The 21,522-nt window shown below is 51.1% G+C and overlaps 1 protein-coding gene across 15 annotated transcripts in view; it reads left to right on the top strand.

Moving 5' to 3' along the window:
* ANKS1A (ankyrin repeat and sterile alpha motif domain containing 1A) overlaps window positions 1–21,522 on the top strand; it is a 188,735-nt gene that overhangs the window by 142,518 nt on the left and 24,695 nt on the right. For 7 of the 15 annotated variants that reach the window (XM_067753230.1, XM_067753229.1, XM_067753232.1 and 4 more), the window contains 2 exons: window positions 14,998–15,064; window positions 20,244–20,413. In XM_067753230.1, coding sequence (XP_067609331.1) covers window positions 14,998–15,064; window positions 20,244–20,413 — 237 coding nt within the window. Of the gene's footprint in view, window positions 1–14,841; window positions 14,864–14,997; window positions 15,065–18,475; window positions 19,693–19,713; window positions 20,138–20,243; window positions 20,414–21,522 lie in introns of those variants that run through there. The other 8 variants (XM_067753236.1, XM_067753234.1, XM_067753233.1 and 5 more) reach the window with 5 other exon arrangements.

Raw genomic sequence — 21,522 nt, 5'->3', positions numbered from 1 at the left:
GGCTTATTCTCACTTCTGGGAGCAAAGTATAAAAAGAAAAAAAGGAGGGTAGAGGTTTCATACTTAACAGTTTTGACTAGAGCCATCCTGTTTATTTTCAACAGTGTAGGAGCATATTTGAGATTCTGATGCATGTGTGTGCAAACACACACACACACACACACACACACACACACACACACACACACACACACACACACACACACAGCCTGAGCTCAAAGATACTTGAGAAAAACAAATCTCTTGTTGATCACGGTTGCCGTGAGTACTACACTCCTTCAGTCTGAACTTGTACTCTCTCTCTCTGAGTTCATCTGTTGCTCAAGTATTTGATTGTGTAAGAGGTAGAATCTTAGAAGACAAGGTTCCTGTACCTCAGTTAACAGTGGAGGTGAGAAGCCCAACCTGGGACCCCTGACCTTTGGCCTGGGACTCTCGGGGGCATCAGCAAGCCTCCTCTCCACCCTTTCTTCTCTCTGTAGACCCCCGGGCCCGGCACACCTCCCCAGCCTGCCTTCCCCACTCTGTCTCCCCCTTCTTTCCTCTTATCCCAGAACTCTGCGAGGAAGGGACAAAGTGGAAGTATTGCCCCAGCTTTGCTGCCTCTGAAGTAAGCACGCAGCCCCCTTTTCAATTGTTACTGCCTATCGAACAAGACAAAAACGGGAAACAAATAGCCAACAGTAGAGATGTTATGAAGTTATGAGAAATATTAAAAGTAATGGTTGTCCTGGGTCTCACGCAAACATGAGTAAACTCAGTCTTTCTTTGACTCCTCTGACCGACCTTTCCCTCTCGATGTTGTCTTGACGCTGTATGTAGCTCCCACTCCTTTTCCGAAGGGCCCTCCCTCCTAGGCACACCCACAGCCCCTGGGGAACGGTCTTGGCTGTGGTAAATGCTTGCAGAACAGTTGGGACTGGTGGGTTGTGGTCGCTCTGGAATCTTGGTGCAGGCCAAGGCGAGAGATGGTCTTGGCAGGGTAGGTGGCCCAGGGGTCTCCCAGGGCCAGGATCTCACAGTGTGGAGAGGGGCAGTGTGGCCGTCTTTTCTGCCTTTCCTCTCCCGTGTGCAGCCTTTCATGTTCTTCCTGAGAAAGTGCATGTACTCTGTCATTGCAGCTTGCCAGACTCCCTTGCCAACAGGCCCAAGAGTGCAGGTCCCCAGGGCATTCCCAGAGCGGGCAGTCCCCACTGAGACTGTTTGGGAAAGGCTGTGTTCTTTCTGGTTGTCTGGTGTGGTTAGCCCATAGCCTTTTCATACCACTGCCCATGTAGGGAATGGGTTTTCTCAGGAGTCCCAGAAGGCATGTGACCTCGCCCTGCCAGCCTGATGAGAAGCGAGGGTTTGTTGCTCTCCCTCTACCAGTACTGTGTCTTCAAATGCTGGGGCTGTTCCGTGGCCTCCCATTTCCTCACCAGCCAAAGGGAGCCCTGTCCCTGAGCTCTGGGCTCAGAGCCTGTTGTGTTTCTTCAGGGCCATCGAGTTGTGCCCCTGTCCACTTGGCCAGGAAAGAGGGACAGGAGCCCATGTTGCTTAGGAGCACTGACGTGGGTGGCAAATTCTAAAGAAAAGCAAGAGGATGACAGCATTTAATGCAGGAGGCTGGTGGCCTCAGAGGGGCAGGGAAGGGGGGGCCTTGATCCAGGAAAGGCTGTGTTGAATTGGTCGTGTTCTATTTCCTGAACCAAGTGGTGAGCATGTGGATGGGTCATTTATTATTGTTGAAATTACAATATTATAAAATATACTCTTTGTAATTTAGGAAATATTTCATTTTTTTAAGAGGAAAGAACACAGTTCCTTGTGGTTGAGGTCATCACAGGGCTGATATGCAAGAGGATGTTGGCAGGAACTTAGTGACGCAGTGAGGATGCCATTGGAGGAATTTTAGGAGGAAAGATGCCACATAGCTGCTGGGAAAGCCACCACTTTCCTCCTCTCATTTCCTCTTTGGGAAAAATCTCAGATGGAAGAAAGATTTATGTCCTAAACAAATTCCTCCCTAAAAATCGGTTAAGATATAACCACTTTAAAAGCTCTTTGTGTGTTTTCCACTGGGTATTGACTAAGCCCGCCCAGTGCTCAGTACCTGCTAGGAGCACCAGTGGGAAACACAAAAGAAGCGGAAGAGGCATGGTACACTTATGTCAAAGGACTGGGCGCAGTCCTCGGACCATATTTACATGGGCATGTTTGTGTTAGTACGGGACAGCCAGGCTGCCTCTGCTGTAAGGATCCTAAAACAGAAACCTCAGATGCAGTCAATCCAAGAAGGGTGCTGGCAGGGCACCAGAGTTTATCGAACACTTGCTGTGTGCCAGCCACTCTCCCTGTGTTATCGCGTCTAATCCCCATCCTGTACCTCGAAGCAGGTGTTCTCATCCCCGTTTACAGACAAGGTTCAGGTAGGTTAATGTATTTCACCAAAGTTACAAACCAAGGGTAAAGCCTTCTTCTTGTTCTGACTTGGAATACTTTTTTATATTAGACCACATGGCGTGGAAGAGCACAGGTGACTAGAGCTGGACCTGGAAGGAATTATAGGGTGAAGATTTGGGGGCTGCAGAGGAGGCAGAGGCCTGCCAGGCCCAGGCGTGGGGTCTCAGGAGCAGTAGGGACGTGGGTTGGTGGGAATGGTGGGCTGAGCAGTAGGCCCCACATCAGCCTGCAGCCAGGGTCAGGCATCTCAAGTTCGCTGTTGTCTGTACCCCTGAGCTCTGCTTTCCACCCGGAAAATAATTATCCTCCATGTACCTACCACTCCTGTGGCATATTTCCATGTGTCTTATCTTCCATGATTATATTTGGGGGATATAAGGATGCCATTTCTGTGATTTTTTGCACTGCCTTTTGGGATTGGGGTTAGGGCAGGGCACAGACTAGTTCCTAGCTCAGGTTTTTTGTTTAGGATGACCTTGGATGCTCTTGAGCTTTAGAACACATCTCTGAGACTTGGAGGACTCTAGTTGCTTTGCCTCCCTGCCCCATGGTCTGCCAGGGAAGGTAAGGGGACCAGGAGGAGGTCTTAGATGAAATGTCCCTTTGTCTCTGTGCTCCCAGCTGGAGATCTGGGTGGGCTGACGGCGGTTCCTGTTCACTACCTGCCAGATGCAATGAGTGGAAGCTGGAAGTTTGACTAGTGAGAGGTGGCCTCTGAGGTGATAGCAGGTAAGAGCCCATGACTTGGCTCTGTAACCAGGAGCGATCACACAGCCTGGGCTGCTTGGCCCTGGGCCATGGCCGTGATGATCAGTGAAAGTATAAGGCACTGTTCAAACAGGAGCCACGATGAGGAAGAAGGAAGGGCTGGAAGTATGCTTCGAGTCACCTGGGATGGTTTTCCAGCCCTCAGCGGAGAGGCTCTTTAGGAGAAAGCAGCCAGAGAAGCGTTCTGTGTCTGTGGGAGTTTAAACTTATTAGATAATGAAAGTGGTTTGAGAATTCCTACATGCACAGCTTGGGGTATTGATAACAGAGGCGAGAGCTTATCAGACACTGCTGCCAGCTCCCCCAGGAGGCTTTTGACATGGCCAGTCAGGACTAGGGTTGTTTGGTTAATCACAAAACTCTTTTAAAGGAGGAAGTCATTTTTAAAAAGGATACAAACGTTTTACTTTAACTCCAAACGCATAGGTGAGCAGGCTAGTCTTTTGTGGAGCTGGGGTTTTTTCTTTCCATGTGGACCTGCTAATTTGGAGTTCTCTGTCCTGTTTATTACATGAACCACATCTATAATATATGATTGATTTAAACTTCTAGATTGAGTTTCTTAAAAGCAAAGCTAGAATTTGGCCACTTGTGAAGCAGTCTGAGCACAGAATCCTTTTAGAAATTTTTATGGTTTATTTCTCCAACAACACAATTCAAGGGCACATTTTTAAAAAATGATCCTGTTATTGAGTCTCTTCGAAGCATCTACCAGGTTGCCACAGAAACAGCTTTTTGCACTTATTTCATCGCTTATGTAATGTTTAATTTTCTGTTTCCATCAACAAATACAACCATCTTAAACAGTTTTGGAAGTGATCCCAACTGGTTCTTGATGAGCAGAACCCTCAGCGGGAGGAAGCGGAAGACCCACAGGTGTGCCTGGGAGACTCCTGCCCGCTGTGAACATAGTTGGCGTTGGGCTAGTTACTGAGGGTCCGTCAGTTGAGTTGTTAACAGCTTGCAGGGTTGGTGTTCGCCCTGTCAGAGATGACCGTGCGGATTCCACAGCCTCCGCCTGTTTCCCCAGCTTTCTCTAAGGTGAGGGAATGGTGCCCACACCAGACTTCTAGCCCTCCCCTCTCCTCCCTCTCCTCTGTTTGGTATTGTCCGGGGTTCTGTGTGCTCCTGCTGAGGAGCCGCCTTGTAGAAAGGCGTCACCTCCCTCACATGAAACTTTTTCCCTGAATGGAGAAGCAGCCTCCAGCTGAGCATCCAGGAAGTGAGCTATTGTTCACGCAGCAAGTTCCAAACATTTTCTGCCAGAAGGAAGCCGTTTCCCTCTGGTCTGTCCTTTTAAAAAAAAAAAAAAAAGGAATCTGGGTTTTGATTAACTTGTTTTTTGGGTAGAATTCTGTTTCTTTTGGAACCAGATGAATGTGAATCATGAGGGCAAACCCCTTCTAAGCTCTGTAAGCTAAAATGAGCAATGGAGGGGGACCGTGCAGACTCCTTTTCCTGGCCTCTGTGGTTTTACAAGGGCTGCAGGTGTTTCTTGGTGTAAGGAAGGCTTGCATCTGCTCAAGTGTGTTACAGAGTGAAAACGAAATGACTTTTAGGCTCAACCCTGTTTTCTAAGGACTTAATTTAAGAAGGCACTTTCGTACCTCCTGCTGGGGCCCGGGGATGTGGCAGGGCCTCAGATCTCCCAGGAGCAGGGACAGACAGACACTGCTGTTGGATAAGGAGCAGATCTCTCCATCTGTGCTTATGGGAGCAAGAACCTTATCTTTCCTTCTAGGATGATGTCATCCAGCGAAGCCCATGTCTTTTAGGTGGTGCAGAGCTTGCTCAAACTCATGTCATAATAAATTAATTCCTCATTAGAGCTCTGTTTGGGAACCAAACACTTCACTAAGACTCTTTATGTGCTGTCTCACATCTTTATAGGAACCTCGTGTTGAGGTCTTCATTTTGCCTTTGAAGAAACTGAGGCTTTAAGAAGACAGGTCAAGTAATTTGCCTGTAGCAATGATTGCATGAGTAAGGAATTTTTTCACATTTTATAGAAAGGGAAATTGAAAGAGATGTTAAATGACTTATCCAAGGTTCCACAGCTAATTAAGTGGACTTTTTTTAAAGTGGATTTTGAACTCAGGTTTCTTATTTCAAAGTTCTCATTCTTTCCATCAGTGTACACTGCCTTTCCAATGTCCTCAGTCCCACGTATTTGAAATTCTACTCTGGGCTTTACTAGAGTAGAAGCTAGGCCCTAAATAAGCTGAATTAGGAAGATAATTAATCAGGCACTGGCCACATAGTTCTACTCCTGTGATCATGTTATTGAAGTTAAAAGTTATTTAACTTTTCTGATATTTGGTTTCCTCTTCTTTAAAGTGGGAGGAACTTTTTTTTTTAATTTATCTTTGGCTGCATCGGGTCTTCATTGCTGTGTGCGGGCTTTCTCTAGTTGCCACGAGCAAGGAGCTACTCTTTGTTGCGGTGTGCTGGCTTCTCATTGCGGTGGCTTCTCTTGTTGTGGAGCATGGGCTCTAGGCATGCGAGCTTCAGTAGTTGTGGCACATGGGCTCAGTAGTTGTGGCTTGTGGGCTCTAGAGTACAAGCTCAGCAGTTGTGGCTCATGGGCTTAGTTGCTCCACAGTATGTGGGGTCTTCCCTGACCAGGGCTCAAACCTGCGTGCCCTGCATTGGTACGCAGATTCTTAACCACTGCGCCACCAGGGAAGTCCCCCCTGCCCCCCAGCTGGTTGTGAGGATGAACTGAATCGCCGGGAGGGCACTCGGGGTACTCAGTGCACGGCACCTGACTGAGAGAATTTCGCCCTGGAACCTGTCCACCCTGGAAGGCTGGAGTCTTAACAGTGTTGATCCCAAGTACTTTCCAAGGAGAAGGGTACCTTGCTGTGAGCACCTGTACTTGATTTTCAGGAAAGATGACCTCCTGAAGTAGGAAAGGGATAATTTTTTTTATTTGGCTGCGTCGGGTCTTAGTTGCAGCACACGCGATCTTCGTTGTGGCATGCAGGGTCTTTCGTGGCGGCACACAGGCTTCTCTCTAGTGGGCTTCTCTCTAGTCGTGGCGCATGGGCTCCAGGGCGTGTGGGCTCTGTAGCTGCAGCACGCGGGTTCTCTCGTTGAGGCACGCGGGCTTAGTTGCCCTGCGGCATGTGAGATTTTAGTTCCCCGACCAGGGGTTGAACCGGAGTCCCCTGCATTGCAAGATGGATTCCTAACCGCTGGACCACCAGGGAAGTCCCAAGGGATAATTGAATAAGCTCTTGGCATGGTCCACACACCTTTCCCTTGCAGTATTCTGAGGGTGGATTTGATCCCATTTTATTGATTTCAGGCTATAGAGCAGGGGTCCCCAACCCCTGGCCCATGGCCTGTTAGGAACCGGGCCGCACAGCAGGAGGTAAGCGGTGGTGAGTGAGTGAAGCTTCATCTGCTTCTCCCCCATCGCTCCCATTACTGCCTGACCCCCCCCCCCTCCCCACCCCCAGTCTGTGGAAAAATTGTTTTCCACAAAACCAGTCCCTGGTGCCAAAAAGGTTGGGGACCGTGCTGTAGAGGATACAAATGTATCCTGCTAGCCAAATGTCCTAATGTGCTCCTTGTCATGCTAAAGCAACTCACAGAGGGATCAGTGTCCTTTGAGTCTGATTATATGAACCAGTTTCCCAGGGCCTGTTCATCCCTGGGAACACTTCGATAATTGAGTTTTCAGACTGTCAAGACTGGGGTTAGCCTGGGTTCCAGAATAGAGAAGGCCACACCACAGAGGAGCGGGGCTGAGAGCCCTTAACCCTGAAAGCTTAGTGACTCAGAATAATGGTGAAGTCAGCTTTCCCACATTCCTTTCTCTTTGTTTCCTTTGCCTATTGGGCATGTCTCTGCTTATTAGCATGTTGAGCAGAGTTCATTACAAATGATGAAGCTCAAACCAGTATTGATCTTACCATTTATTATTCTCTAAAGGATTTGATCCTGAAAGAGATTTTTGTCCCAGTATTTTATTCTGAAAAACTTCTAATGTACAGAAAACTTGAAAGAGACTTTTGAATAGTGAGCGAATGCCTATATATTCACTACCTAGAGCCTAGATTCTACATTTCGATTTTGCTGTACTTTATCTCATATCCGTCCATCCCATCAAAATATAAAATAAAATCCATTTTATATTTTGATGCATTTCAAAATAACTTGCAAACATCAGTACATTTCATCGCTAAACATTTTAACATGTATATCATTACTTAGAGTTTGGTATTTGTTTATAGTTTTGGGGGTGGGGATTTATACAAATAAAATGCATAAATCTTGAGTCTACCATTCCCTGAGTTTTGATAAGTGCATACGTTTGTGTGACCCAAATTCCTGTCAAGATACAGGAATATTACTATCACCACAGGAAGTTCCCTCGAGTCCCTTCCCAGTCAATCTTTACCCCTCCCCACCCCCCAGCAACTACTCTTCTGACATTTTCCCAATCCTGGATATTAGTTCTGCCTATTCTAGACCTTTATATAAACTAGAGCACATACTGGAATCAGTGCAGTATGTGCTCTTTTGTGTAAGGCTTATCTGAAAGATTTTAACTAGTGCTTTAAAATGAATTTGGGGGACTCTATCAACTTCATCTGTCCAACTTCTTCCTATTTCACAAGTTCAGAGATACTTAGGAGTGGCAGGCTGCAGGAAGTCTCTGCGCATCTGATGGTTACTGGTAGTGTATTTGTATCAAGCATATACAATTTTTTTTAACATCTTAAGTATATATAATTTGGTACTCAAAATTCTACATTTGTGTCCCCTGATATTACAAGGCAAGTGTTCCCCTGCAGAATCTGAGGAGCCAGTGGATATAGGACCCCTTTCTTTCTCTGGCCACACTGCTGAGGAAATCAATTCTGAGTGGATGCTTAGGGTGTTTTCTTTGGGCTCCTTTAATCCATAGCCGTACTAACAGTGCAGCACACTGTAGTGAAGTTCAGGCTGTGGAAGAACAGGACCAACAAGGGAAGGTTACTTGGAAATTGGTGGTGAAAGCAAAATTGAAGAAGGACCAAGAGGCAGGTTCCCCAGTGTTTGAGAGAACTGCAGCCTTTCTGAGTGGCTTCCTCCGCATTCCTACCCTCCTCACCCGAATAAGCCTGCTCCTGGACAGAAAGTAGATTGCGTAAATTGGACTAGAACCCAAATACATAATCCTCATTAATCTTTTAGAGTCTTGTCCCACTTATTAAAGCCAGTACTTGGCGAATAACCTAGAGTTACGTGGCAGCAATAATAAGTTAATTGAAATCTAGGTCTCCCAACTATTTTTCTTCTTTCAGCAGTTTCTTGGGGCTTTGAGTTAAAGAGTGCTTGTATAGTAGGCTGTTCTAGAATGAGAAGGTCACTTGGCAGGTCTCGTCTACTTTCTGCCAAGTGGCAGGTCTGGGGCACGAGCATCGGTTAAGGAAAGGGCCAGCAGGTAGTTGTGGGGTGTGCGATGCTTTGGGGAGCAAGGCCGGTATCAGCCACTCAAGAGGTATGGGAACGATAAAAATGAGGAGGGAGAAGGGGAGTTAGAGACTTAGACTGAGGTCACGGGCTTCCAATCTCGGCCAGCGTAGCCTGGGGCAGCACACCTCGGGCTTTCATTTGAGCCTGTGTCAGAGACAGAAGGACAGAGACTTTTGAAACAAAACAGCTCTGTGGTCTCCCAGTCTCTTAGGAAAAGGGGGATTGAGAAGGAAGGTGGCAGCATAAAGGGGATTCAAATGGGGATACAACAATAAATACGGTAAAGATCCAAGGTCGCCCCCAACCCCATGAGACTGAGACTAACCTTGCTCTGTGGAAAAGAGGTGATTCATTGTTAGTGGAGCTGCCTCGGAAGGGACAGCCCTGAGCCCGCTGGCAGATCTGTATTCATCCCCTGCTGTCTTCTTCCATCCCCCCACCCCGTCCCTCTCCTATAAATGCAGTTGACAAGGTTAGAAAATCAGGACAAATAATTTACTTCAATCCATCTTTGTCTTTCCCCAGGCCTTGTGCAATTCAGTATGTGGGGAGAGGGAACAAATAACTCAGACCCTGGTCGGTGACCCTTTTTCAAATGTGGGGAATCAAAGCCCACTCTAGGCTGAGGAGTGCCTGTCGGCCGCTGAGCCGCAGAAGACAGAGATGGTGATGAATTCTTATGTGCTCGCTGGGCCTGGGAGGCAGCGTCAGCAGCGTCAGGGTGCCTTGCACAGCCAAGGGGCCACCTCCGGTGTCGTCGGTCACCTGAGGGCAGGGGCTCGGGGCCTCTGGGGAGGTCGAGGAGGCGAGGGCTTGACCTGTGCTCCTGGGAATGGGGGGCGCTGTCCAAGCCGGGCTGTCTGGCCCCGGCGGGGGGAGAGGGTCTGCCTCCCTGGTCCCCGCCAGAGGGCAGGCTCGGCACCCCCACTGAGAGCAGTGCCATCAGCGGGCTGCTGGGCGTCTAGCTGTGGGGTAGTGCTTCAGCATCCTCACCTGAAAAATGGGATGACACGTTTTCTTGGCAGTGAGTCGAGGCTCTGAGGGACTGTTGAGAGAAAGGGCCAGCTGGTAGTCGTGGGGGGTGAGGTCACTGTGCCAGCAACCCAGGGAGGTTGGAAAAAGATAAAAATGAGGAGGGAAGGGGTGTTAGAGAATCCAGACTGGGGTTGAGAGTGTTGGCTACCTTTCCCCTCTTACTGTATCAGTGAGGTGACTAGCCTGGCCTGGGCATTTAACAAATGGTAACTTGTTTGTTACCCGGCCCCTCCACGTGCCAGCTCTGTGCAAGTCACCATGTGGCCTCTTAAAGAAACAGTATGAAACGGGGATCTTACCTTTATTGGTCCTATAGTGTCTCTGGGACACACCATAAAACAGCTAATTGGGAAGTTACAGTGCAAGCACAGTGTGTTTCTGGGCCAGTAAAGTATTAATTGTTGGGGGTAGAGAAGGAGAGATAGATGGTGTCTCCAGCCCTGGTGGTACAGGCCCAACGGGACTGGTGTGTTTTCCATCTGGTGGCAGGGTCCTCGGGGGCTGATAGCTCCGCAGGCAGCAAAAGGGGGTGGGGGAGAGTGTCTGACGTCAGGCACCAAATTCAGTTGCCAATCAATTCCAGAAACATCTCCCTTCAGGTTCCCATTTGCCGCAAAAGAAGGTTGGAGAAAGGCAATCTCTTTCCCTTTCTCCTCTCAGGCCTCAGCTTATGACCAGACTGATTCCTGTTCCCCTGATGTTTTTGCAGTGAGAGCCCCTGAAAATGCCCATTGCTTCTCACTCGTGCCACCTGCTAGGAGGGAGGCTCCCCACGGGCCTCAGAGCCATGTTGCACCGAGGCTGTGGTTCTCCTTGGACCGCCTTTATCCAGCACACTTCCTGGGGCACAGAAGACCCATCAGAACCTAGGGAGGTATTTCTCCGCACAGCAGCTGTCTTCTCCCCCCTGCCCCTGTGACTCCCAGTGTCCATGGAAAAGCCTAGTATGATCTGAGTTGCTCCTGGCAGCCAGGTTATGGTGACCGGAGTGGAGCCTCTCTGGATATAGAATGTCACTTCCCATTGCCAGCCTGTGGGCATCCGGGATCCTGTGTTCCTAACAAGCAGATGGGAGAGGGCCTTAGTGGCAGGATTCCTAGTGTTTGGTTTTGGTTCTGTTTTTAGCCATACAGGGAACACATTTTATACAGCCCTGGTAGGGGGGAAAAAAAAAGTCTGAATGGAATAATTCTGAATACTTGCTGAAAATGGAATATTTCCAAGCATTTTTTGAATAGATGAGTCCATTATGGTGATAACTTTCAGGATTTACTTTACTAAACACAAATGTGAGCTGAGCTCTCTATAGAGTTCATGTGAAGCACAGTATTTTTTTTTTTAAAGATTTTTTGATGTGGACCATTTTTTAAAGTCTTTATTGAATTTGCCACAATACTGCTTCTGTTCTGTGGTTTTTTGGCCCCGAGGCATGCAGGACCCCAGCTCGCCTACCAGGATCCAGCCCGCACCCCCTGCATTGGAAGGCAAAGTCTCAACCACTGGACCGTCAGGGAAGTCCTGAAGTGCAGTATTAAAGCATGGCCATTTCCCATCTCTCTCCAAAAATGTCATGGATCCCAAACAACAGAAGAAGAAGAGAATGTTGAACTGTTCCCTTCTGCTACATTCCACCTGCATCTTCCCCTGACATTCCCCTGAGATGCAGAATGTTTCTGGGAAAGCAGCCTAATCAAATTGTTTTTTAACTCAAGCCTAAATGGTTAAATTACACGAAGTGTGTAGATCAGAACGGTATCTGTCTCCTATGACCGCTCCTCTGTGTCTAGACTGAAATGACCATATTCCCCCTTCGCTGGTTCTGGGCCCCCGGGGTGTGGCAGGGGGAGGTGATGAGGTCCCACTCCTCCCTGTGTCCACGGACTGGCTAAGGGGCTGGGTGGGGACCTGCCAGTCTCTGCCCGCACAGGCCCGCTTCACCGCCACTTCCCTCCTAGCCCTGTGCTTCCACCAAGGCTGGAAGGAGTCCTGGGTTGCAAGCTGTTGGAGAGCTCTCAGTTCCTCTATAAACTAGAATCTTCTCAGCTGGACTTGGCTACTGCCGTTCACAGAAAACAAAACACACTTTCTAGTTTGGATGACATTGGTTCTGAGAGTTCCCCGGCTAGCAGTTCCCAGCTGGCCTGCAGGCTGAAGCACCCAGGGGGCTGTGGCAGCTGAGCTCTTCACCTGAGGGTGACCCCTGGGGCAAGCAGGGAACGGAGCAGAGAAGCAGCAGCAGCAGAGGAGCAGCAGCGTGTCCAACCCTGCTCACTCTGACTTCCAAAGGTCCTTTGGCAAAATGTCATGGGTTGAGCAGCCAGGAGATCCTGATTGGACAGGCCAGCCAGGGCTTTGGGTGTTAGGTGATTATGATGATAATGAAATATATAATGTAGGGCTTGACTTTATTTCAAAAGACACCTTGGAGTCACCTTCCATTTCAGTTTTTCCCACCCTGACACTCTGTGTGGCCTTGGGAAAACAGCTTTTCGTTGTTGGCTCTAAGTAAATGTAAACTGCTCTTTGTCTGTCTGTCTGTCAGTTGCCTCTTTTACCATGAGCCAGGCCCAGGGGGAAGAATGGCAGATAAAACATGCTTGATTCCATCTGTCCTGGTGCTTGCAGTGGTGATTCTCCCACATTTACCCACTTTGGCCTGGAGGAGGCATCCAAAGGCTGGTAGAGCCATTCCAGGGATAAGGACCCAACCCCCCATGTAAGAAAACGTTTCCTCACCTTAAGCACCCTACTTTTCTCCTGTAAATGCAGAAAAGAAAAAGAAGGCACACCAACAGATACCTGTGGAGTGCCTGCTCGTTGCCCAGCTTTGAGGCTTCTGAAATCTGAATGTAATGACTGATGTGTCATTTAATGCCAGGTTGGGCCTTGCAGCCTGGTGGTGGGGGAGAGTTTATCTGGAAGGTAAGAGCTGTCTTCATATATCCCTAAGCCTTTCCTGTGGAAGAGGAGATGAAGTTAGAAAAAATGTTTAAATCTGTAGAAAGACAAACGTTATAACTTGGCGCTTTATGCAAATAGGGTGAACTGACTGGGAGAGTTAGCAAGTGCCCCATCTCTGGAAGGTCTTTAGCAGAACTGGACATGGCATGGGAGTTGGGATTATATGACCTGTGAGGTCCCTGCTGCTAACTCAAGATTCTGTGCCTGGAAGGACTCCAAGAGATCACTAGGATATCTTAGAGATATCCTTGCACCTGGGTTCAAAGATGTATGTGAAACAGTATTCATTGTAGCACTGTTTAGAATGAGAAAAGATTGGAAACTCCACACGTGCCTGTCCGAAGACTGGTTCAATAAATTATCATATAGCCTTACACGGGATGACTATACCTCATCCATTAAAAAAAAAAAAAGATGTTCTTTATGAACTGTGGCAAGAACTCCAAGATGCATTATTAAGTGGAAAAACCAAGATGCAGAACAGCATATCAGTATGCGGGGTGGTGGAATACATTCATATATTTGCTTAATTGCAAATAGATCTGAGGGATACTTGAGAAACTGGTTATACTGGTTGCCTCCAGAGAGAAGAACTATAGGCAGCTGGGAGACGGGAGTAGGAAGGAGACTTTTCTCTGAATAACCTTTTGCCTGTTTTGAGTTTTGAATCGTGTGGATGTATTGTCAAAAAATAAATATAAGTAAAAATATGTTTTAAAACTTTAAAAATAAGTTTTACTAGGTCGGAGCACTGTGGACAACAGAGGGGAAGTGGGAAACAAGCTAACCTTTTATTGAGCATCTACTATGAGCCAGGTCTTTGGCCAGATGCCTATGTACATGATACTTTTAATCCACACAGTCCTTTATGGGAGGCAGTATCCACCCCCAATTTTATGGATGCAGCACTGCGGCGTTGCGGGGGTGGGGGAGAAGTACCCTCCTGGCTGGCTGGGTCGTTGCCATGTTGCACCTGAAATGGGCAGGGCCAGAGAAAGGGATGCTCTGGAGAGGGCTGGAGGGAGGGGGGCCTTTTCTTTAAGGGACACTGCAGACCTGCCGAGGCACTGCCTGCTTCTGATGCCGGCCTCTGGGCTGCCGGCCGATAAGTCGAGGCACACCCTCCGTTTGCTGCACGGGTCAGATGTGTTGTTTCCTTTGCTTTTGCTGAGCTCAGGGATGGAGTTCGCAGTATGCATTAACAAGCAGTTAGGTGACTGCTAGAGGAAAAGACCTTCCTGTGCTCCTGGCTGCCAGGGGAGAGGTGGTGCTTACCCTGTGTTGTTCTGCCGGGTGTCAAAAGTGCTGCCTTTGCCTGCCAGCTGGAGGCTGGCTGGAGAGCTGTTATTTTTCTGACTGTCAGACCTGAGGCTCCTTACTTTCACTTAGAGGAAGAAACATCCAAGCCCTGGTACAAAAGGTCCTCTTTTCCTTTCTTTGGAAAAAGAGCAGTGAATGAGCTCATTACCACTGCAACCCAATTGGGGTTGAGGGGGGGCTCCTCCTCGCTGTCTGGGCCTGCCCCTAGCCAGGTTTCCGGGAGCAGGGGGCTTAGATCTGGCCCAGGGTGACCAAAGCCAGATGGCTGGGACAGGTGGTCCATACAGGGGGCAATGCTGGAGACATTTGGATGCTTTGAGACCAGCTCTCTCTGCTGTGGTCTAGAGGAAGGACAAGTATCTGCACCTCTTCTCCCCTGAATGCAGAGCTGCATCCAGGACTGACGGCCTCCAGGGATCAAATGATCCTCCATTCAGCGTTATGTGCCCATTCAGGTGCTCTAGAAAATGTCTCCACCCCTCAGAGCTGGCAGTCATGCAATAGCAATTATCTGTTGAATGCTTACGAATTGCCAGGCACTGCTCTAGGCGCTGGGGGTATAGCATGGAACAAAGCTGGCAAAGCCTCTGCCCTCATGGAATTTAGATTCTGGCATGAGCAGTGAAGGGTGCCAGCACTGGCCTGCTCTTGCACCCTCTGCCCAGTTTCCGCTGGGTCTGAAAGAGCTGGAGGGTGGGGGGACTGACATATAAATTGCCTTGGAAGGGAGGCTCTTGGGCGTTTCTAGCAGCTGAGCTCCGATTGTTACCCGCTCACTCCCTTCAGAGCTCGTCTTTAGACCCTACAGGGCTGTGGCCAGAGAAGAGCCTTTCTTGATCGGAGCACCGTGAGCTCTGAAACCTTGCAGGTTGGTGCTGGACCTTGGAATCGTCTGGAAGAGACCCGGAGGCCTACCCTGGTGTGCGCGCTGACGGTGAGCTGGCGATGTTTGACTCGAGCCTGACAGCCTTTCCTTTTTGTTCCTCTTTTCTTCCATCTCAGATTGAGAAGATCATGAGCTCTATTGGAGAAGGGATCGACTTTTCTCAGGAACAGCAGAAGATCTCAGGTATGGTACCAAGCAGCCGTTTTCCCCATGGAGCACCACCCTCTGGGTCCCTTCTAGCTCAGGTTTTTCTCTGACGCAGAAGACAGACATTTGGGGGGTGAGAGAAGTCAGCCTCAGACCACGTCACTCTCTTACAATTTGGAATCTCATGTGTCCACACAGCCCATCTAGCTCTTACTTTAGGAGCCATGACTCCTTTTACATAGTGGAGGGGAAAATATACAAATTGAATTTTAGGCTGTCTATTAGGAAGCCCTTTTATAAAAAGTGAACGATTGTCACTTATTCATCGTTGTTTTCATAAATGTAGGCTTTCTCTGATTGGCTTAATGTGGAGTGCTCCTCGTGTTGGTCTCCCAGCTTCCCAGGCGGCTCTGGCACTACCTCTTCATGGGCACGTGGCTTTCGTTCACCTGATCCATGGCAGCGGCAGAGCGCTGGGTTGGACTGTTCAGCCTGCATCGCCTGGAAGGGTTGGCTCTGCTGTTTCCTCCTTGTGTCTGTTTCTCCACTTTTCCATTTACTTAGACACTCATCATTTTTACTTCAGATCACTGTTACTTGGGGTATTCTTTTCATCTCAAAGCCCTACAGGTGAGGCCTGCCTCCATTTCCTTTGTTTGAAACAAAGGAACTAGGGAGGCCATACCTGAGCTGTTTTTCTTGGTAATAGAATTATGGTTGTGTTACTTGCTCAGGTGAGGTGACATCTTAAAGGTGCATCCCAGAGCACCTGTTGCACCCCCTCCCCCAAGCATCTGAAGACGGAACTGCCACCAGTGCATCTGGGCTGAAAGCAGCTTGGGACCCTGGCCTCTTCCCCTTATTGGGGAAGTGCCTCTCTGCCCTGAAGGGGTGGCTTCCTTGTTCACTTAGGAGGCTCCATCCAGGGTTGACCTGTAAGCCCTGAGTGACACCTCTAGTTCCTCCATGGGCCTCTGGCCCTGGCAGGAAGTCTGAGGGATGGGGGCAAGTATGCACGTCAGGGATAAAGTTGCTGCTGAGGCCATGGGGCTTGTGGAGAGAGCATGGGCTCTGGAGCCGCAGCCCTGGTTCACATCCTGATTCTAGATACCTGTGTGTCCAGGGCGAGTCGCTTACTCCCTCCGAGCCCGCAGTTTCCCATCTACAACATTTGGATATCGTACTTCTCTCTTATGTTTGTTAAGAGTGAGTAATATATACAAACACTTGAGCTAAAGAGGTACTCAGTAAATAGTAGTTATGCTCATTTTTCTCCAGGAAGTGATTACTTTCTCATATCGACAAACCTGGAGAGGAGGGGCGTCTGCCCCCCTACCTTGTCTCCCTCCACGCTTTTTCCCACTGTGTTCCTGGAGACACCCTCCTTCAGCCCTGTTTCCCTGGGCTCTAGCAGAGAGGGTCCGGTTGGGTTGGGCTCATCTTTGCCAGTCTTGGATCATGCTGAGGGTCTGCACAAGTGGCTCTTCTGGCTAAGAGTTTGTGGCTGTCTTTCCAGGCACTTGCCTACACGCAGTCCGGGGAGCTTTCCTTCTGTTGTGGTTTGCAGGCTTTTACCAAGAGCGTGTGTTTGTTGGGAATAGATGTTCAGGACTGAGACGAACACTGTTGCCATGTGCTTTAGGGGCAGCAGGTATGGGTCTGATGCAGTCAGCTTTTGTGAGGCTGCGCTCTGCTTCCCTGTACCCCTCTGCATCTGAGGAGCCTACATCAGTTGCATGTGCTTGAGAGATTGGGGCAGAATCAGGCCATTACCTCCTGGCTTTGATAAAGCAGGAGATGTGGCAGCCCTTCTGGAAAACACTCTTCTGGAAGAGCCCTTCTTCTTGGAGCTGGTGACACTGAGCCCTTTCCTTGCCCTGTGGGCCCCACTTTCCAATTCTCGCCCCCCATGAACTCATGTGAATGGCAGGAGTTGGTCCAGCTACCCCCCTAGGTTTCTGGATCCCAACACACAGTTTTAGCAGCATTGAGTTGAGCCATCCTCCATACCCCAGCTTAGGAAAGTCGAGGGCGGGCACAGGAAGGTGGCCATGAGCAGAGGGTGCGTCCACCCGTGCTGCAGAGTCCCAGCTCGCAGTATCCGCATGGTGGCCAGGCTGTGAAGGATGGAGAGTGTGGGCTCAGGCCTGCCTGTGACCTCTGTCTTCTGTCTGATGGGTCAGGAGGGGGCTCTCCCCAGGACCTCGGGGAACACCAGCCTTCCGCTCAGACCAGAGCAGATTTCTTGTTTATTCTGAATGATCATTGTCAGAGTTCACGTTGTCCTTGGGCTTCTGGATCTAGGAGAAGAGGCCTGGGCTGTGGGGTTGCCATCCTGGGAGGAGGAGCAGGCGTGCCAGCCAGCAGCCCTTAACTAAGCATGGGATTGCCTGGTGTGACTGGTTTTGCAGAGGGTTGTGTCCTGAAGTGCCCCAGTATGGCACTTGAATCTCACTCCTCTTTTGGGCTGTGGGCCTCCTAGTGGCCAGCTCTGGAGCTGGTTACCCGTATCCTCAACAAGCATGTTTTACAACTCATCCCACTGTCTGGAGTCCAGGGAGGGCGCGCCTTCCCCCTGGCCTGGGCCACTCTGGCTGCTGTCATCAAAGACCTGTTCTTTCTAGCCAGCAGAAGAGAACGCTTGGTTGTCTCTTGCTGAAGCCAGCCGTTTAGCTGTTGAGTAGCTGTTAAACGCAGGCTCCTTTAGGGGCCTGATCTCCCAGCACACAGAGCCCCTTCTTCACCAGGGCCACCAACAGTTTACAGGGTGACACGTGGTCCCTGGGTTTGTGTCTCTGTACATGTTACCGTTTTTGTCTCCTCAGCTGTACTGGGGGTTTGGTCCTGGTTTCCCCTTGTCCTTGGTACCTCTCCTCCCATGTCTTCCTCCGCCAGAGAGTGAATGGCCTGCCCTGGGCCTGGCACTTCTCTGCTGGGCTCTGACGGCCTGGAGAGAAGTCTCTTCCCAAGTTGTTTGGGGCGCTCACCTGAGGACTATTAGTTGTAATGTCCTTATTTTGTCATCTGTTTTTGTGATACTGCGCCGCTTATCTGCCTGGCAGAGGCACAATCATTCCTGAAGTGGGGGCGGGGGTCACTTAACCCGTGGGCTGTGCCCTCAGGACAGTGTCCCTCCTCTGTCCCCTCTCTGGCTGTCCTAGAAACTATCGGCCAAAACTACAGAACTGTTCCTTCTCTATTCTCTCTGATAAGCTGTTTCCAGCCCCTGGAGCTGGAGGTAAAGTTTGGCCATCTCTGCCTTTTGTACGCGTGTGTATTAGGCAACAGCAGATATTGGAAAATCTGTCCTTTTGCTCCGATGCTGGTGCTGCTGTCTCCTTCTCCCTCGGTGGCAGAAGCAGCAGCTTCTGCTGCGATGTCCGTTCCCTGATGTATTTTCCTGAGTGTGGAAGGGAGGAGGGTGGGCAGGGGAGGAGGGGGGGAGGGCCAGACGTTATGAGAGCGAGCAAGGACTGTGGAGCCGGCAGCAGGCAGCGTGAGAGCCCAGGAGCCTTTAGACAAAGCATTCTGCTGCGGTTCTGGACACGCACACATCCACCAGCAGCAGGCCGGACCACGGCTGCCCAGCCGGGGGATTACGAGCAGGAATGAATCAGCAGCCGGGGGACACTTGACATCAAGGGCATACAAGAGCCCACCACTTAGGTTCCTGGAGCAGACGGCCCCACTCCAGGGCAGGGGAGCTCAAGCAGCCCCCAGACTCGGCATCTCGCAGTGCTGCTGCAGTGTGCATTGGGACCCTGACCACCATCTGTTCAGCAGAGGACAGAGGAGAGGGGGAACCTGGGACAGTGGGTCACCAGGGTCTCCTAGACAACCAAGCCACTTGGCCTTGGCCTGCCTCAAGGGGCAGAAAGTGCCGGGAACAGCATAATGACTTTCACCGTGTCAGGAGTTCTCCGGAGGTGATGTTTTTATAGTTGGTTCTTCTTTTTCCTTCCTTGCACCTCTTCTCCCCTTTTTCCTTTTTTCTTCTTTTATCTGTTCTTGCCCACGAGAACTGGAGAAGTAGGTGGGGTTAAGGCTCAGAACATCCAAGGTCTGCCCGGAAGGGCTGAACTTTTTTCCTCCCTGCACCAGCATGCTCCCCTGTCCTACCTGAGGAGGGAAGCAAATGCATCTCCTCCCCTCCCTGCTCATCCTCAGAGGAGGACAGCAAGCTCCGGAGACCCTGGGAAGACAGTTGCTGTCTTTATCACTCAGCCAAAGAGAGAGCAGCGCAGAATGGGAATAGACTTGAGCCACCACAGCTCAGCTGACGAAGGACCGCTTCCTTTCTCTCTCCTTTATTGGGCTGGGCTTTGTCTTCTTTAGCCAAGAACTGGATCTGCCCGCCTGCTTTCCAGCCGAGCAGGCAGGCCAGTCACGGGAGCAGCCAGCCACCGTCGGAAGAGGAAGATGAACGCCCAGCCCCCGCCACACAGCCCCGCCCGGGAAGGCGGCCCCGTGGACAGCGGCCTGGCCGGGGAGACGCCCCGCTCGCCGGCAGTCGGAGTCTAGCTGGGGACCCGGCTCCCGGCCGGAGCTCCGGCCCATGCGCGCGCGCGCGCGCCCTCCCGCACGCACCGCGCCGGCTTGAGCCTCTGAGCACGAAGTGCCGGTGGCCATGGTTTGCTTGTTCCGGGACTGCTGGGGAAAGACAAGTAAAAGTCTCCTTTCTCCCCGTGCCGGGTTCCTGCTGCTTGTGTTGCATGCGCTGGCTCCCCGTGACCGTGAACGGAGTCCTCGCTGTGGTCGCTGTGCCTGTGTCCCTCCACTGCATGAAGAGGCGCGCTCGCACCTGACTGGCCTGTGCTGCAAGGTCGCGGGACTTGTCCCTCGTCCCTGGCCCCTTCTGGTGCCCGTGGGGACAGACTTTCTGAAATACCTCCGAGGAGGCGGACGAGCGCCGACCCCGGAGAGCGTTGGGGCTTGGCTCCCCTGATCCCTGGGCAGCGGCCGTGCAGGTGCTGCAAGGCCCCGGAGCAGCAGGACCCAGGGGGGTGCGTGAGTGGGCCGTGGCCGCCCGGTGCCCTTGGTGCACCCACTGAGGAGGGGCCGCGGGGCCACCGCTCTCCCTCCTCTAGTACGGAGTGTGGCTGCTTTATGGTAATGACTATGATGTGGCAGTGCCATCTGTCTTCCTCTGAGTGCCGCTGCTACCGCCTCAATGGTTTTTCCCTTTTCAAGCGTCTGCCGATTCCTCTCTCGTCAGGTTCGCGGCCGCCGGAGCAGAGCGTCGGGGAGTGGCTGGAGGCCGTGGGGCTGCAGCAGTATGAGAGCAGGCTGCTTCTCAATGGCTTTGACGATGTCCGCTTCCTGGTGAGTGTCCAGGCCCCGGGGGAGACGCTCCCTGCTGCCCAGGCCGTGCTAGAGTTGGAAACTGTACGTAGATCTTTGTCTCGGGGAAGAGGGCGCTGCATGGCTTAAACCCGGGGCGCTCAGCTGAGTGTCGCCTGCTTCCTCAGCTCCGCTCCGGACACGGCCCTGTGGGGAGAGCTCTGCAAGTTTGCGTCCAAGAAGGCGTGTCTCTGATGCACCCATTGGCCCCATCCCGGCTCTCTTTCAGACACCAGGCAGTGGGTGGCTCCGAGAATTGAGGTGCACGGGACAGCCGGGTCCCCCTGGCAACTCCCCTTCCTATCTCAGCCGGACACCAGAAGTTCCCTTTGTTCCCCGAAACTATGCCGTGGAGCCCAGAGTCACTGAAGCCGGGAGCCTGGTCTCCCTCAGGAAGGCTGAGTGTCTGGCGGGGCCATGGCCTCAGAGGTGGCCCAGACGAGAGGCTGAGCTGGGGGTGGGAGGGATTGCTTCCTTTTCTGAGCTATAACTTTGCGCGCTCTTCTTGCAGAGCACAACGGCTCAGAGAAAAAGAAAAAAACCCAGTGTCTTTTCTCAGGCTCCCTGTGGAGTAGGGGCCTGGCTGGGACCCTGGGCTCTGGATCCAGTGCCCCCTGTGTCAGTCCAGCAAGCAGCTCAGGGTGGGCTGCCCGTGACCATCCCTCTCCTGGAAGCCCTCCCGAGATGTCCTCATGGGTTGGGTCCGGGCTTTGGCTCCGGCTCCCAGGCAGCCCCGGCTGCCCCAGGGCAGGTGTTGAGTGCAGTGGTGACGACAGAGCTGACACGTCTTGTTAGTGCTCTGTGTGCGGGCAGTTGTGGGACAGTGGTTTGCATGTATCCACTCATTGACTCTCCCAGTAGCCCTGAGATGCAGAGCAGTGGAGTGTCTCACTCACACCCACAGCTCTGGGAATTGGTGGGGTAGAAACGTGCGCCTGGCACCTGGGTCCGGGGATCCTGCTCTAACCACCGTTCTGCATGGCCACTTTCTTACTCGAGGATGAGGGGAGTGGGAATGGAACCATTCATACGCTTTAAGTCGCCCTGTTGCACGTGTTATGTCAGGAGCTGGTTTGAGGCTCCTCCTTGATTCCTGGTGGGCCTATCCCCCACTCTGACAATTCCCGGAACACAGTCCCGAGTGGATGCTGAGT

The sequence above is a fragment of the Pseudorca crassidens genome, chromosome 10, assembly GCF_039906515.1.
Source record: "Pseudorca crassidens isolate mPseCra1 chromosome 10, mPseCra1.hap1, whole genome shotgun sequence".
NCBI lineage: Eukaryota > Metazoa > Chordata > Mammalia > Artiodactyla > Delphinidae > Pseudorca > Pseudorca crassidens.
This window is presented reverse-complemented; position numbering and strand designations above follow the sequence as displayed.